This window comes from Desmodus rotundus, chromosome 5, assembly GCF_022682495.2.
Source record: "Desmodus rotundus isolate HL8 chromosome 5, HLdesRot8A.1, whole genome shotgun sequence".
NCBI lineage: Eukaryota > Metazoa > Chordata > Mammalia > Chiroptera > Phyllostomidae > Desmodus > Desmodus rotundus.
In genome coordinates, this window is record NC_071391.1 from 50,522,294 (window position 1) to 50,540,453 (window position 18,160).

General features: G+C 40.3%; 1 protein-coding gene across 2 annotated transcripts in view; it reads right to left on the minus strand.

Moving 5' to 3' along the window:
- The window catches only part of INTS4 (integrator complex subunit 4), a 111,748-nt gene that overhangs the window by 32,990 nt on the left and 60,598 nt on the right, over positions 1–18,160 (minus strand). For both annotated transcript variants that reach the window (XM_053925291.2, XM_045181788.2), the window contains 5 exons: positions 13,034–13,239; positions 8,602–8,744; positions 5,965–6,080; positions 4,599–4,732; positions 2,644–2,801 (listed from right to left, as the gene is read on the minus strand). In XM_053925291.2, coding sequence (XP_053781266.1) covers positions 2,644–2,801; positions 4,599–4,732; positions 5,965–6,080; positions 8,602–8,744; positions 13,034–13,239 — 757 coding nt within the window. The remainder of the gene's footprint in view (positions 1–2,643; positions 2,802–4,598; positions 4,733–5,964; positions 6,081–8,601; positions 8,745–13,033; positions 13,240–18,160) is intronic.

An 18,160-nucleotide genomic window follows, 5' to 3' on the forward strand; every position in this document is an offset into this window, starting at 1 on the left:
TAAGGCAAGTTGTGTCCTTCAGTCCTTAGACAAACTTGTCATATACTCTAAGTTCTGAAGAACCCGAGGGGCCAACTGATCTATTCTCCACTTGATACAGAAATCCTCTTCACTGCTGCGTATCACAGAAAATCAATTTTAGAGTCAAACAAATCTAGATTTAAATCCTGGTTCTGCCACTTCCTAGTAAATTGCTTTACTTCCCCAAATTTCCATTTCTTCTCTGTGAAATGGGAACAACATCTAACTGCAATTATATTTGTGAAATGTCATTGGTCATCAATGACAGCGACACCATCTGCTTTCTTTCCTGAGTCTTTCCCTGTCTGGCCATACTCCTCAGAACACACTTAAGTCACAAAGTAGCTCCCAGGCCTGACCACAGTGCTAGAACAGATCTGACCAGCCGGAAGCCCACCAGGGCTATCACCTCATAAAACCCAGATCATGAGGACCACTCAAATCAAGGGGTGTTTACTGAGCACCTACTGATGGCCAACTGATGACCAAATTGACTTACTTCTGTGCATTTTGCACTTGCTTTAGTGCTAAAAGGATAAAGAAAAAAACCTGTCAAAGATAAAACCTGAATGTTTATTTAGGTGGGCCTGAGTCAGGAAATGGAGCTTACCATAATTTTCTGACTATAAGACGCACCGGACCATAAGATGCACCTAGGTTTTAGAAGAGGAAAATAGGGAAAAAACCCTGCTCCACCACCGACCCTACCCCACCAAGTGAGCCAGGTAACTACATTCGGATTATAAGACGAACCCCCATACCCGCCCCCCAATTGGGGGGGTGCATCTTATAGTCCGACCAATACAGTATTTTCCTGGGCTCAAAACTAACACCTTCAGACAGTGGCCTCTAAATCTAACACTCTGATGTGGGAAAAAATGTGACAGAGGCATGTCTTCAGAGTCAGCAAACTTTTTCTGTAAAGGGTCAGATTGTAAATATTTTAGGTTTTGCAGGCCATGCAGTCTCCATGGCAACTACTCAACTCTGCCATTACAGCATGAAAGCAGCCCAAGATAGTACCTAAAAGTGTGGTTCTGTTTCAATCAAACCTTATTTACAAAAGCAGACAGATATTGCTCTTGCTAAGGGCCCTTTCGATTCTTTGCATATCATTCAGGACATTTAATAAGATCTGGCAGAGTCTGCTGGTTGTTTCCCAATATCCTCCCCTTCTCCCTAAGTAACAAGGTCACCAAATGTTAACTAAGCACTGGTCACACAACATAAAGACTGTATTTCCTAGCTCCTTACAGCTAGACAGAGCCTTGTAGCTCAAGTTCTAGTCAATGAGATGCAAGCAAAATTAAAACATGCAACTTTGGGGAAGTGTCTTTACAGAGGGTGGAGGTAGAAATGATATTGTTCTCCTGCTCTTTCCTTTTTCCTGCAGGAACACAAAGGAGAGAGAGTTTGGGTCCTTAGGCCTAGGCCACTGGTGACCATCTTAACTCTGCCCTGCCTAGGAGAGAGAATTAACCTTTTCTCCTGTTTAAACTGTTATCTGAAAGGGTCTGGCCCTGAGCGGGTCTGCCTAGGGCCAGCTGTAGTATGTGGGCTCTTGACTTCGTGTAGGAGAGATTTCACAACACAAGTCCAGGTGACTATTAGGGTACCTTTATTAAGGCTGGGGACAGAGAAACCAGGATGGGCTTAGCAAAGAAGAAGCAACAAGACAGCCTAGGCTGGGCTGCTTTAGCTCACTGGGAACTCAGAGAAAAGGGGCTTTAGGGACAGGTTCAGGGGATTTACCTGGGACAAGCTGCCAGGGTTTAGGAGACACCTGCCTATAAAGAAAGAAGTGGCAAAGGAAGAAGTAGTGGAGAGGAGAAGAAAGGAAAGAAAATGGGGAGGCCTGCTCTCCAGAGGAAGGGTATGCCCTGGGTCCTTTATCTGAGAATTATATCTCTTTCTTGTAGGTGGGATTCTCAGGGGAGGTCTCAGGGGAAGGTGTCAGTAAAATATTCATTAGTTCTCCAGGTGAGCCCTTTCAGGGTCATAAAGTCTTCTCTGATTGGACAGTAACAGGGCAGGGTCTTTAGTCATTGCACTTAGTCCTGGCATCACCCACATAGTTTTGCTGCTTTTCTGGGCCTGGAGCTGAAATGCAACTGAGGCCTAGATGTTATCTCCAGGGAGGAAAGGCCAGGGGAGAAGGGGGTAAGGTCCTTGTTTTCCCAGTTTTGCCCCCTGCCAGGCACTGCGGTCTTCCACCCTGGTGAACATCCGCACCTGGCTGTAAATGCCCAGCCACTGGGTGCAGCTATCTGTCTCAGTTTCCCTATTCCACTTGCCAAGGGATTTTCCTAGGTTCTCACTATCCTGTTTCAAAACCAGTTATTTTGCATTTTTTATCACATCCTAAATCATACACAAGGGAAGAAAAGTTAAAAACAGCTTCTTTGTAACTCTTTCTAGTTTTGTACTAATCATCCATCTGGTCATGTACAGAGTTTTTCTTTGTACATAAACAGATCATAAAACCATGTGTGAGTGTAGGACTATACACTCACTAGCCTGTAGCCTATCAGAAAAACTAGCCTATAACAAACACTGGAAATCAAAATGGTCAAGCTGAGCACAATAACAATGTTAACTCTGTCGAAGGGATGATCACCTTACCTGATGGTGAACTCTAGCAGTTCCTGGGTTCCCTGAGGGTCCAGGTGCTGAAGACTGTACACCCTTTCCAGACTCTGCTGCAGGAACTGATGGGAAGGATCCTCATGAGGCGTGATATTGGGGGAAACGGCTGATGACACTAGTTTCCTACCTGGCAACTAAGCAAACACAGTGGGATTATATAGTGCCAACAAATTCTGTGGCTCAACTTTTCATAACACAAACCAAAAGAAAAAAGCCAAACAAAGCAAAGGGAACGAAAGGCTAAGTGATTCTGTAATTAACACTCTCTCCTTCCCCAGCTTCAGTGGGAGAAAGGGAAAGAGAGAGAAAACGAACATGGTCTACTCAACATAGCCACAAGCTCCAAGGAGGAAAAGAAGAGAGAATGGTATACTATTATTTTCTATTGCTAACTGACATAAATGGGCTAACCATAGAAATGGGGCTAAAAATTAATCTTATCACATTTATTTTTAAACTTTATTTGATCTTTCACTTCATAGAAGAGTGATGATTTATTCATAAATTAGTTTATAAAAATGTTTTACATAATGATAATTCTTGTTCTTACTACTAAAAGTGGTATTTTGTCAAGAAAAGGATGGGGAGGGGAGAGCAAAGAGAATTTCACTTTTAATTTTATACCTTCCATACAGTTTAAATTTTCTAACATGTACATATTGAGTTGGCCAAAAAGTCCATTTAGTTTTTTCCATAAAATAAATGACATATTTTTCATTTTTACCAAAACTTTATTGATTTGGATACTTTGAGTATGTCAGCTATCTTCCATGTGTTGTAACATTGACTGGTCTCAATTAATGTCTCGATTTGATCGTTATCAACTTCAACTGGTCTACCCAACCATGGAGCATCATCCAACAACAAATCTCCAGCATGAAACTTCACAAACCACTTCTGACACATTCAATCAGTCACAGCACATTCTCCATATACTGCACAAATCATTTTTTTTTTGCATTTCAGTTGCATTTTTACTTTTTTAAATAATAAAGCATAATATGAATATGTTGCATTATTTCTTCCATCTTCAATATTAAAATGGCTCCATAAGAATTCAATTCTGATTAAATTTTTCTAATGCATGCTGATATGACAGCTGTCACAATAGAGTCTAACAAAATTGTTTTGAATTAAGTTAAAAACAAATAAGCATGACTAGAGCCATCTTACTGAAAAAACAAATGAACTCTTTGGGCCAACCCAATATATTATTCTAAATAAAGTTATTTACAGTAACCTAAGCTGGGATTAGTTAATACAAATAAAGAGCGTTAAAAAGTGCCTGCGCACAGTTAGCATTCATGAAGTGTTTTCTATTGTTATCACTATGGTTCATTTTAAAGTGTTTTTCTTTTTGCCCTGGCTGCTGTGGCTCAGTGGATTGAGTGCCAGCTTGCAATCCGAAGGTCATTGGTTCGATTCCCAGTCTGGGTTGTGGGCCAGGTCCCCAGTTGGGCTGTGCAAGAGGCAACAGATTGATTTATCTTTGCACATTAATGTTTCTCTCCCTCTCTTTCTCCTTCCGCTCCCCTCTCTCTAAAAGTGAATCAATACTTTTTAAAAAATATTTTTTTCTTTCTGTAGCTCTAAGATTTTAAAAATAATAGTTTTTATTATTAAAAATAAACTCTTTGAGAACCATGGCTTTATGTATTACAACTGTTAAAATACATCACAATCTAATCCTTGGTTAGATTGTTCTGGATTCCCTTTTTCTTGCCTAACATAGCATAATATTATAGGGACATCTAAAAAATGAATCTTCTTAAAAGATAGTAAGCAAAGTATAACACAATGGGAGAGAGCCCAAGAGAGAAAGACAATGAGTTTTCACAAAATAATACAGTCTACTTTCTGCTATTTAACAACCACAAAGAACCAAAAAGTCAAAAAAACAAAAACAAGGACAAAAGATGTTTTCAACATACCCTCAAGGCAGGAACCAGATGAGAAAGACTGTCCCGGAGGTAGGCATAGTGCCTGAAGGTATGATCCGAGAACAATGCTGGCATTGTTGGACAGGTTTTAGCAGCATTGAAGATAAGAACCAAAACTGCAATGTCTGATGGATGAGTGAGTTAAGTAAAACTGGAAGTATAAAAAGAAGAGTTTGGCCAGAGTCTGATGTCCCCAGTTCCCACCCCCAATATTCCCATCAATAACTGTAATTTTCTAATAATGAAGTGCAAATTCAAAGACAGATTATACTACTTCAAACTATCCCAATTACTAAAGGTTTTTTAAAAATAATCCCTGATGCTGTTGAGAATACTTACAAATGGAAACTTTTGGTACAATGACTACTAAAATCCATACTGGTACGATCCCTTTGGTAAGAATTTGGTACTAGACAATAAGAGTCTTACGAATGTTGAGTAATTCCACATCTCGAAATCTATTCTAGTGAATAATCAAATAGCACAGAAAAGTTTATAATAGCAAATAATCAGAAATAACGTAAATATCCCAAACCAGGAGAATAACTGTACAACTTGTGCTTCATCTACTTGATGGAATATCATACAATCCTCAAAAATTATAAACAATTTATAATTCTGTATCATAAGCATTTTGTCGGAAGTAAAAAAAGCAGGCTCTAAAATACATGTAGGAATTAAGAGAGAATACAATGGTCATCTGAAAACAGCCAGTTATTTGGCTAACCCCCAAGTCCCAATAAATACCCCTAAACTTCACCAAGGATCTGCCACAGAGTAAAAAGAACCATGGGAAAGCGTGGATGCACTGATATAAATGTATTCCCGTGACTGGAAAACAACTGAATTGCACAGCATTCTGTCCATGGCTGTCACAAACCCAATGAACTTGTAACAGAGGCGGAGGAGCTCAGCCCCATCCACTCATTCAGGTTGCAGATCAAATTAAACATGGAATAAGACATAGGAGAAAGTCCACAGTCTTTAACACCAAAGATGTCTGGAGAGGTATTTAGCCTCTCTGAGCCTCAGTTTTCTCATCTGTAAGCTGGGAATAATTCCTCTTTCCAAGGTTGCTTGGAAGACCAGTGATAAAATGTATAAAGCATTTAAACAGTATGTGGAATATAGTAGGTGCTCAATAAATGGTGTAAAAAATTATTAGTATTAAATGGTAAAGGCGAATTACTGTAAAATCAAGAAAGAAATCTGAGAACAACCACAAGGCTCCCTCAGCATACACTCTTAACTGAAAGAAATGAAAAAAATAACATCAGAGTGGCTAAGCTACACTACAGAAAAAGATGCTAGAATCCCCTGTCAAGTCAGCAGAATCTGTCCCAGGCACAGAGGATACATGCTGGATCGTCCATGTCTGGTTCAGCTGTATCAAAATATGGGTGGGTGCTCAGGAGCTCTGGCACCAAGGGAAGCACCAGGGTCGGATGTCGACTTCCCAGGAACTTTAGGCATCTGAAATAAACCAAGTGAGAGTCCACTTTAGTAAGTTAATAAATGCTTTTAAAAGTACTAGGATTTAGAATAAGAAAACCTGATTCAGACTTGCAAATTCTCAATCATCTACTTTTGCTACCTCAATGAGTTCAGATAAGCCACTCAATTATTCTGAAACTGTTAATTCATCTAAAAAATTGGTTATTATGTAGATAAAAAAGCTGGTATGGCAGATATTACTACTGGTTATTTAACCAATGGCCATATCCCCCATCTTCCTCCCCAAGGGAACCCTGATTTCACTACTCAGGTATCAGAGGTAGGTAGCAAAGTGTTCAGAGAAGGCAGATCCAGCCCAAGGGCTCAACCACAACTGGTCTAAAGCCACCACGGCAACCCCACCCCCATTTTCCAGTGACTGGTTTGCAGGCAATCAAGTAATCCAGTTCTGGTCAGTGGAGCAAGGAAGTGTGCTGAAGAGATTCTTGGAGCTGTCTGTCATATAGTAAGACCTCAACTGGCTATTAGTTAACTATTAACTGGCTATCAGTTAACTATTATGACTACATTAAGGTCTTTTATAAGCTATCAAGAGCTACATGTGTGCTGATAATTATGCATTTTTATTATTTTGTTAAGTTCTGGTTTAGAAGGTGTACTGAAAAGAAATATAAATCTTAATTTCTGTTCTCAATGAGTTTAAAATCCAGCTGAGGCAACGATTAACTATCAAATAAACGATACTCTGCTTTCTGTCAAAGGTAGAAGAGATTACTACGATCAGAGAAAGTTTCAAAAGGAGACAGGATTCCACTAGGGACTGGTAAAAGAGAGAAAGCAAACACCACAAACGAATTCAAATGGATATATGGGTTATGAAAGGTATCACATTTAAAAACCCTTGATATTGTTACAAAACTTTTCCCCAGTCCTGTTTTACCTTCTACGTGGAACCAATTTAATTCACTAACTTTCTGACCTCCCTCAGCCCTTTTACTCACTGTGCCTCAGGGGACACTGTAAAGGTTATAGTTTGGCCTCCACATGTCACTCCTTTATTTTCTCTCTCATTCTATTCAGATCTCACATGCAGCATACAAGAGCTGAGTCCCCTTAGAGACCCCTAAGTACCTGGGCCTCTCTAAAGCCAGACTTCAAGTCTGACTTGGAATATTTTTTACTATCTCATCCACCTCCCCATCTACACATTTCTTTCTACTCCCTCTTCCAGCTGTTTGAGGGCTAGGTCTCTGAGTTGAATCCATTTTTAAATCTCCATGGCACCTACCACAGTGACTGGTTTATAGCAAGTGTTCAATAAGCACTTATTGAATGAACTAAAGGTATATAAACAGAACAAACTATCTCCTTCGAAACTTTCATTTATGTACCTATCTTTAGCTAGGTGTTAAAAACATGCCACTGTGACTATTCAGTCTTTTATCATATATATTTTTTGATAGTTCTGAATAAAACCACCATTCATGATAAGAAATGAAAAAAAAACAGGTAATAATTAGGTCACTTCAACATCTTTTGGAGCACTGTGAGGTGGAGGAGTTTTCTGTCTACAATCATCCAGTAATGACGGTCTTAACAGACATATTCTGGGTGAACCAAGCAACCACAAATCTTATTTTAAGGCAAGAAGAATGTTCTGCTAAACACTCTAATAGTCCCTTCCATCAAGCAGAATTTATTCTTTCTGCATCCCCAAGTAAGTACAGGTGCTGATACAGGTGTTTCTCCCCACCCCAAGCCCCGCACACCAAATGACTGAGTGCTCCCTGAAGATGATCAATGAATGTACATTGAATAGAGTTGAGTTGAACTGGACTTTTTATATATGAAGAAACAGCAAAACAGGTACCCCAGATATCAAAAATGTCACCTGCAGCAAGACTTCCCTGGTATTTTTAGTTTTTAATATATCTTTCAAGTACCTCATTCGATCAACTTTTTCTACTCTTAGTAACAAATATTTTTGAAAATCAAGAAACTATACAGCTGGAGTGATCTCATTACATAAGCTCATTTAAATATGTGGAACACACACATTTTTATATTAAATGTAAGAAAGTAGTTCTTCAAACAGCAATTCATTAAAAGTTAACAGTCTGACTCTAGTCACTAAAGCTAGAGGTAATTAGGGAAAAAACGACTGAGATTTTCAATCTGTAGACCAAGTGCTGGCCCTGCCTCTAATCTCTACAGCGACGGCTGTGATCCTGCACAAAATGTAAACCAGACGCAGCAACGATTAACAACAGTACACAGGAGAAGAAGGAAATCTAACCAGCTCACCCCTGCACCTCCCACACACACCACGGGACTTGGCACACGGTGAACAGATAGCAGGTATATATTTGCTAGGTAAACAGACAAAAAAAAAAAATAATAATCTAAAACAATATTCCATTTAGGAATCACACTCCTGAGAGTTCGGTTAATTTGAATAAGATGATCCAATGAAAATGTCAACACTGTACGTTTAAGACATTATTTGACTCAGTGAGCAAATAAGCAAAAAGGCCCTTACTTCCATATGGAGTCCCTGTCAGTAGGGTACTTGGTTAAATTTTTCAGCAGCTCCACCAGTGCAAGATGAATTCCTTCTTTGGTTGAAACATTGGTACAGCACAAGAGTTCATGAAGGGCCTCTCTAATATCTCTGGATGAATCCTTAAAAAAACAAAAAGATGACAATGATAATAATAGCAGTCACTGTGGATTAGTTATTATGGAGGAGTGTACAAGTTACAAAGGATAAAAAGTCAATTCTGGGGGAGAAGAGGGGCTGGTAGTTAAGACAGAGGTAACATATGAACTGAGATTTGAAGAATTCATTCATTTGTTCATTTGTTTACACATTCAACATTTACTGAGCACTTAGTAAACAGTCAAACATTCATCAGGCTCCTACTATGCACCAAGTTCTAGAAATGTAGCAGTAATGAAAATCAAATCCCTGCTCTCAGGAGCTTCATTTTAGCGCAAAGACAAAAATGATTAAATATACATACACAAGGTCTGCCCAGAAGGTATCCATCCATGTAATATGAAAAATAAAGACATTTATTGAAGAAGATACAAGATACAAGAAACACTGTGCATAGGACAATGATACCTCAGTCCCCTTCAAAGTAGCACCTTGGGACCTCACACAGTTCTCCCAATCGCCATCCAATGTGCCCTGTCATATTTTCCTGAATCTCACCAATGGTCTGAAATCTTCCCTTTCAAAGGTGATTTTAGTTTTGGGAAAAGCCAGAAGTTATAGAATTTTTGGGCCAGAAGCCCAAATCTGGGCTGTAGGGGAACTGAGTCAAGTGGGTGATTTGATGTTTCACCAAAAAACTCTGTATAAGACTTGATACATGAGAGGGTGTGTTGTCATGATGAAGCTGCCAATCACCAGTTGCCCATAGCTGCAGCCTTCCGAATCATCAAAATAGTCTCCACGGAGGAATGTTCAAGCTTAATGCAAAATCTGTACTCAGATTTATTGCTGTACTCAGTCAGTCATTTTGAAGGCGATGGCCACACAGTACACATGCTCACTCAACTTTGTCTACCGCCCCCACTGACTAGTCCAGTGAAGTCAACATTGTTCACACATGCGCATTCCAGTCCACTCTCCTTGGCTGCCAGGTTACATCAATGTTGCTGCACACCGTTCTCATTATGTTAACAATGGCTGCACTTTTTCTAGACAGACCTCATAGGCCAGGTAGTGTTAATTATCACATAATGTGAAGTATTATGAAGACACTACAAAGCAGGTTAAGGGAAAGAGTGCTGGGTTAGGTGGGGTATTTTACACCAGATAATCAAAGGGAACAGCACACATAACAGCCATGAGGTGGAAATGTATTTGAAAATAGTAAGGAAGCCCTGTGGCCACAGCAGAGTAAACACAAGAGAGTAGTACGAGATGAGGTCCGGGAAGTGGCCTCTTCCCTCCCCAACATCTGCTAACCTCACTGAAAGGATTAGAAAAGGTCACCAAAAACTTCTTAATGCTAAAGTCAATGGACACATCAGTTCTACTCTTATTTAATATCTCCATAGCATTTTTACCAGTTTTTCAGTTTTTTAATATAGACCATTTGAAACATAGATAAAAGTAGACAATAAATCCCCCCCGTTTCAGCAATTAACTCTAACCAACTGTTTCATCTGTACCTTTACTGACTCCTCTAGATTATTTTAAAGGCAGTCACAGAAATCATAACATTTCTCAGCAAATATTTTCATAAATATGTCTTTTAAAAATAATTATTTTAAATAAAACAGTAAACCAATACTATACCAAAAAATTTAATAATTCCTTAATTTCAAATATGTAGTCAGTACCCAAATTTCTCCGATTGACTCAAACAGTTTTTGTTCTAATTGGGCTCCGATTACGGTCCACATGCTGTGACTGGGTAGTATGTGTCACAGTGTCTTTTAATATGTAAAATCCCTTTACAGCCCTGGCCAGTGTGGCTCACTTGCTCGGGCGTCGTCCCAAAAAGTAAAAGGTTGCTGGTTCAATTCCCAGTCAGGTCACATGCCTGGTTGCAGGTTCAGTCCCCTCGGGCATGTATGGGAGGCAACCAACCAATGTTCTCTCACACGTCGATGCTTCTCACCCTCTCTTTCTCCCTCCCTTCTCCACTCTCTAAAAATCAAAAATAAAATATTAAAATCCCTTTGCATCTCATTTTTTATTTTTCCCTTAAAATCTCTCCCCTGCACCTGTGATAGTAGTTAGATTTGGAGGCCTGCTAGATTCAGGTTCAATATTTTGTATAGGTAATACTTCAGAGGTAATACTGTTTACTTCCCTCAGGAACTATATGGTGTCTATTTCTTGTGATGTCAGTAACCACTGATTAATTTAAACATATTTGAAGTTAAACATAATCCTTAATGATGTGTTTCACTTTGGCCAGTGAGAAGATATTGAAGTTGCCTCCTGGGTCTTTTTAATAAGACCCTAGAGGTCTTTGATAGGTAATATTTTCTTTCTGTATGACGAGGTGGTACAACCTCATCTTATTACATTTCCTGTGACAGAAATGTAATAAGCCATTACATTTCTGAATGTAATCAGAATGTACATTTCTGAAATGGAATCAGCCATTTCTCTTAAAAATTTTGGTTCCTTTTAGTGGAAAATGGGATCTACAAAGCATTTTTTAGAGTCAGATTTACTGACATATAATTTACATCCTGTAAAATTTATCCTTTTTAGTGTATACTTCTGTGAGTTTAACAACACATATAGTTATGTAACTACCCTCACAATCAAGACATAAAACACTTCCGTCATCCAAACCTCCCTGGTGTCCCTTGGTAATCTACCCATCGCCCCCAGCTTCTGGCAACCACTGACATATTTTCTGCTTCAGTTTTGTCTTTTCCAAAACGACATATAAGTGGAATCCTAGAGTATGCTGATTCTTGAGTCTGGCTACTTTCACTTAGCATAATGCATCTGAGATTCATACATTGTGTTATGAGTATCAGCAGCTCATTCCTTTTTATTATTGAGTAGTACTCCACTGAATAGATTACCACGGTTCATTTACCCCTTCAACTGAAGGAGTTTGTCGTGTTTCCAGTTTGGGTCTATTATAACTAAAACTGCAATAAACATTTGCATAGAGGTTTTTCAAACATAAGTTTTCAATTCTCCTTAGTAAACACTTCCGAGTGGGACTGTGGGATCACATGGTAAGTGTATGTTTAACTTTCTCAGGAACTGTCACTGGTTTCCAAAGTGGCTCTACCATTCTGCATCCCCGTCAGCAGTGTATCAGAGTGCCGGTTCCTCCCTGTCCTCACAGCACTCAGCATTGTCAGGGTTTCTTCTTTCTGGTTCTTAGTATCACACTGTGGTATAATCTGCATTTCCCTGACGACTAAGGTTTGTCCCCTTGAGAAGCTCATAATCTTATAGTATAAAGAATTAAATAAGCTGAACACATACATAGGGTATTAAAAAATACAGAGAAGTGCTATTTAGCCCACGTGAGGTAACTCAAGAAAAATCTTAATAGAAGTGCTAAGGAACTGAGAGAACTTCACAATCAAAGCACCCAGGCTGTTTTCTGAGGTTTGTAGCAGAAATCTGTAACAAGTGCTAATGACTAAACATCAAGTTGTTATCCCTTTCACAATATCTGAAAAGCAAACAAAAGCAGCAACAACAACAAAAAGAAACCAGAGGCCAAATCTCATTTACTAGCATTTTGAAAAACGTGAGTACTTGCAAATAAAATCCAGACACTTCAGAAAAATAATTCAAAACAGCAGCCTGGGAGGCCAATCTGTGTTTATAACGTAGTACAGGCACTTACTAGCTGTGTGACATCAAATAAATTACTTTTTTCACTGTAAAACGCCAGGGTTGAATGAACTGACCCCTTAGATCCCTTCCTGCTATAGCATCCTATGATTCACTAGAAGAAAGAAATCAAAGGATAAGAAGAATTATTATTTAGTCCCTGTCTTATCTATAGACGCTTCCTTCCTCTCCTCCATCTCTTTAACTCTGCTACAATTACAATAAAGTCCGTTTAATTCCTTGAATATAGCACACTCATTCTTACACCCGGATGCTTAGCCATTATTCCTTCTGTTTGGTACTCTTGCCCTCTCCCATCAGTGCTACTCCTTCCTGAGAAAATGCCTCATTAATTCCTACTCGTCCTTTACGTGGCCACTACATTCCTTCTTCCCTACCTCCCCACCGTGCCCTGACAATTCAGGTTAGATACTCTCTGCATTCCCAGGGCACCCCGTCCTTTCCTAACCATCCTGTTCAGTAGTTCCCTCCATCTTGGCAGAGCTGCGTGATCAAAAGGCAGACAGCACTGCCTGTGTGCTCCTGTGGCACCAAAACCTAGCACAGCAAACAAGCAAGTAAGTGGTGTCCAGTAGTTACTGATGAAGAAATGAGTAAAGCTGTAAACACTCACCTCTAACACGGCCAGGACAGTGTCGAGCTGATCCTCTCGGAGGGTGATGTTGTTAGAGATTTTTCTCATGGTATGTATGGACTGCAGGCGGACTTCCTCGATTTCATCATTAAACATGTCCACCAGAAAATCAAGGCACTTCTCAGCAAAGGAGGGTGAGGACTGGGCCAGCATGCAGAGCGCCTCCACAGCAGCAATGCGGACCTCTAGACCAAGGAGACAAATAAAACTGCATCAAGTTAAGAGCTGTGGAAAAAAAATCCAAGAAGAATTCCTTCACATTCAGGTTTGTCTTTTGCTCTCTACTCCTCTCTCTGTACAACCTCTCTCTGAAAGGTCCCCCTCCATGACCACAGGTTCAGCTTCCGCCTTCACTTTAACCTACGAACAAGAATTTTAATGTCACAGAGGTTAAGGTTTAGATCCTGACTCTGAAGACAAGTGATCAAGTCGAGTCACACTTCTGTCTCCATTAACTGAATTTCTTGAAAATTAGTTCTTATTTATCTCAGTATTACAACCACAGTAAAGTACTTTTTTAAAAAGGCAGTTTTTAAATAATATTATTAAGAGTAAAACAGGCTAGATGCCATGATTTTCATTTTAGATACGAGGTTCAGCGAAGTGCACTAACTTGCCTCAAAGTGAGTACGAGCGGAGGTAAGACGAGAACCCAGGTGTGTTGATTACATAGACCAGCATCACACAGCGGTTAAGGGTGCATGCCCTGGAATGATAGAGGTTCCACAGCGAATTGTGAAGAGTAATCCCGCCACAAACTTGCAGGTGATTCAAATAAGTAACTTAACTTCCTAGCACCTCAATTTTCTCACCTGTTCAAAGGAGTTAATACTCATTTCCTTACAGAGCAGTTAGGATGACTAAATGACATTATAAGTAAAGCACATAGCACACTGCCTGGCGTATGCTAAAAGCTCAATAAATATTAGCCACAGCAAGGTCTTAAAAGCACCTTGAAAACAAAGGCATGTCTTTTACCTCTGCATGCTTAGTAGTGAAGTTACTGAATCTAGGAAGCCCTGGGTTCATGCACCAATGTTTCCCCAATGTTTACTACACGGCAGGCAGGCCCTGTGCTAAATGCTGGGACACAGATGAGAGATGAGTAAGCTACAGACAGTGCTCACAAGCCTTTTATAAATGCTCGTTTTGTTCCAGTGGTCCCCCGTGGTTCTGCAACACAATGTACAGTTTTAAAAAAGAAAAGAAAAACAATGAAATTGTGGTTAAAACTCACTAATATAATTTGTTTTGAATAAGAAATTTTTATAGACAGTTTGAAAGCAGAGTTACTACACTAAAAGGACGTGACTCAGGTTTTTCTGGTAGTTATGAATTCCTCCTTTTAATCAGAAGGGAAGGATTTTCTCCACTTCACAATAATGTAAATTAAATATGAAATTGCTAATTACAAATGGACCCGAAGAGAGAAATGGACCCAAATGTGTTAACTGCTGGCTTTTCTTCCTAGGGCTTTATCTACTATACCACACTGATTCCTGTGTAACTCTTACAACCCTTATCAAAGGACTCACAGAGAAACTCCAGTCAGGATGAGATAATCCTTAGGACCTGAGATGATAACATTCCAAAGAGAAACAAAGAAACTTGGTGTTTTACTTTGCATGTACTGCCTGCCCACAGGCAGGTAAATTAACAATTTCTGCTGGAGTTTTTGGGATGTTGAAAATATGTTAGTCTCCTTAAGGGTCCAGGGCAGAGGAAAGGAATTTACTATGTTAGGAGGGGGAAAAAACACTGTTCCTCTGGCGTCTTAACATGTGTAATTAGATCCTGGTTTTGCTACTCACTAGCTTTGTGCTCAATACTTAAGTTACAAAGACCAACAAGAACAAGACTTCTCTCAGAGCCTACCTTCAAGAATAATTAATTGCACTACAGCATGATGAATGGTATCATGGAAAAGCACAGGGATATAAGAAAATGCAGAAGAGGCACAAAAACCCACTCCACAGGATCAGAAGCAGTTTTCTGGAATAAGTGGTACCGAAAACAATGCCTGAAGGAGCAGTTGGGCCAAAAGAAAGAAAAAGACCTTCCTAGGCAGAGGCACCACAGGTACAAAGGCCCAGAAGTGAGGGAGGAAATGTTACAACTAGAGGATTAAACGTACAGGTGATACTCCAGACTACAACCAATGAAATAGTCTCTTTACTTTCCACAATTCCTTTAATTACGCCTTAGTGACAAACTGAAAACTGTTGAACAAAACCACATGAACATTCATAGTGATGAAATTCAACTGCAGAAACTAAAGAAAGCTGGGAACGGGGTATAGAAGACTAAATGTTCATGGAAAAAGTATACAATAAAGATTATATACTTAAAAAGAAACTAAACAAAGCAAAAATGCTAGTAGAAACAAAACAGATTCCAGTTACTTAAGATAAAACAGGTTTTAATAACTGAACTTATCTAATACTTTTCAATTATAATTCATTTATCAAGTTCATAGAGAACAAAAAGCAGAAGTATTAATAACTTTAACTAATTTTTGCATAGACAAAAAGCCTTACAGCAAATTGTATAGAATAATCCAATTCTTATACCTACTAATAGAGTGCTGTCTTTCAAAAATAATTTTCTTGCCCTTCTAAGAAGCAGTCCTATTGTGGGGTAATTTTTATTGGCATTGTGAAGGCCTAAGTTCTAATTCTCTGATACAAATTTACTGTAAAGTGTGGGCAGACAACAGCCCACACCCCCGGATCACTGGGAACGAGGAGACCGCGGTCAGTCATGTCAAAGCGCTGACACTCTGTGACCTGCATGGGATGGGCAGCGCCGTATCGCAAGAGCTTTGCAGGGCTTCTATCGCTGGCTGAGACGTCGTAACGAGGGCCAGATTTATCTTTCTGCATGAAACAACTAAAAACAGAGATAAAACCTATGAAACACGAGTATTCAACACATTAGGCATCAGGCAATAAAGGGTAGTGATTACTGAGAGATGGGAAATAAAGGAGGTGAGTTCTACGATTATACCAGTTAATTGTCTGGAGAGAGTCTCCAGGTTGTGGGTCTTCTGAGTTGAGAAGACAGAGCTGAGGATCTGGAAAGGCCAATGTGGCTAGAATTCATAGGGCAAAGCAACCAGAAAGGAGAGAACTGCACAGAGACAGTGAGCTTGAGAGATCTATAGAAGGTCCTCCTCAAGTTGAAGGCTGAGTTCTGATCCATGAACAAACAATCCATGGTCTGAGAAAGAACTACTCAACAGGATTAGAGGGACCAATCGCCAAAGCACACGCATGGTCTACAATTGGTTTTTCAGAAGAGTTTGTTTCGGTAGTGGACAAAAATAAGCCTTAGCTGCTTGGGTCTGAAGCTGAAATAACTGCATCCCAGAACAAAGCCCCAGAATATGTGTAGTAATATGACTATATTCTGCCTCCAATAAAGTAATATTCACAATGATTAGCATCCAACTGAAAATTAGCAGGCATACATGGAAGCAGGAAAATATAATCCATAATGAAGGAAAAAAACAACCAACCAAAACCAACCCAGAAATCACACGTATAATAGACCAAGTAGACAAGAACATTAGGACAGTTATTGTAAAAGCACTCTCTGTTGACAAACCTAGAGAATGCAGGTATTATGTACAAAACCCTATTATACAGATATGTGGAAGACACTAAACAAAACCACATTCTCACAGAATTTCTAGGGATGAAAAACTATATATATTGAATGGGATTAACAGCAGCTTAGACATTGCAGAAAAAAAGATTAGAGAACTCTAAGACAAAGCAATAAATATCCAAAATGAAACAAAGAGAAGAAGGGACTAGGAGAAAAAGAGAAAAGAGGAGAACCAAGATGGCGGCGTAGGTAGACACACTGCGCCTCCTCGCACAACCAGAACCAACAGAGAATCGAACAGCAAGGGGGACCAACACCAAGGAAACAGAAAATAATCATTCATCCAGACTGGTAGGAGGGGCGGAGACGGCACTGGGGTGGAGAGGACTCGCGTGGCTGTGGCGGGACTGAGACTGGCGGAGTGTGGGACAAATGGCGCAGGCAGTCTGAGCACTAGCAGACCCTGCGGCCCCACATTTGCACAGATAAACCCAGAGGGCCGGACTCAGAGTGGCGGAGAGTGGGGCAGGCAGAGTGGCGGATAGCACATTGCGGCACCACATTCGCCCACAGATAAACCTGACGAACGGCGGGCAGAGAAGCAGACCGCTGCGCAACCCAGGGCTCCAGCTCGGGGAAATAAAGCCTCAAACCTCTGATTGAAAGCGCCCCTGGGGGTTGGGGCGGCAGGAGAGACTCCCAGCCTCACAGGAGAGGTTGTTGGAGAGACCCACAGGGGCCTAGAGTGTGCACAGGCCCACTTACTCGGGAACCAGCACCAGAGGGGCCAAGTTTGATTGTGGGTAGCGGAGTGAAAGACTGAAGTCCGGAGGAGAGTGAGGCGGGCGCCATTGCTCCCTCTCGGCCCCCCCACCACGTACAGCATCACAGCGCAGCGACCAGCATTACCCAGCCCCGGTGAACACCTAAGGCTCCTCCCCTTAAAGTAACAGACGCGCCAAGACAAACAAACAAAAAAAATGGCCCAAATGACAGAACACTTCAAAGCTCCAGAAAAAATACAACTAAGCGACGAAGAGATAGCCAACCTATCGGATGCACAGTTCAAAGCACTGGTTATCAATATGCTCACAGACTTGGTTGAATCTATTCGAAAAACAGATGAAAAAATGAAGCCTATGCTAAGAGAAACAAAGGAAAATGTTCAGGGAACCAATAGTGATGAGAAGGAAACTGGGACTCAAATCAATGGTGTGGACCAGAAGGAAGAAACAAACATCCAAGCAGAAAAGAATGAAGAAACAAGAACTTGGAAAAATGAGGAGAGGCTTAGGAACCTCCAGGACACCTTGAAACGTTCCAACATCCGAATTACAGGGGTGCCAGAAGGAGAAGAGGAAGAACAAAAAATTGAAAACTTATTTGAACAAATAATGGAGAACTTCCCCGATCTGGCAAAGGAAATAGACTTCCGGGAAGTCCAGGAAGCTCAGAGAGTCCCAAAGAAGCTGGACCCAAGGAGGAACACAACAAGAC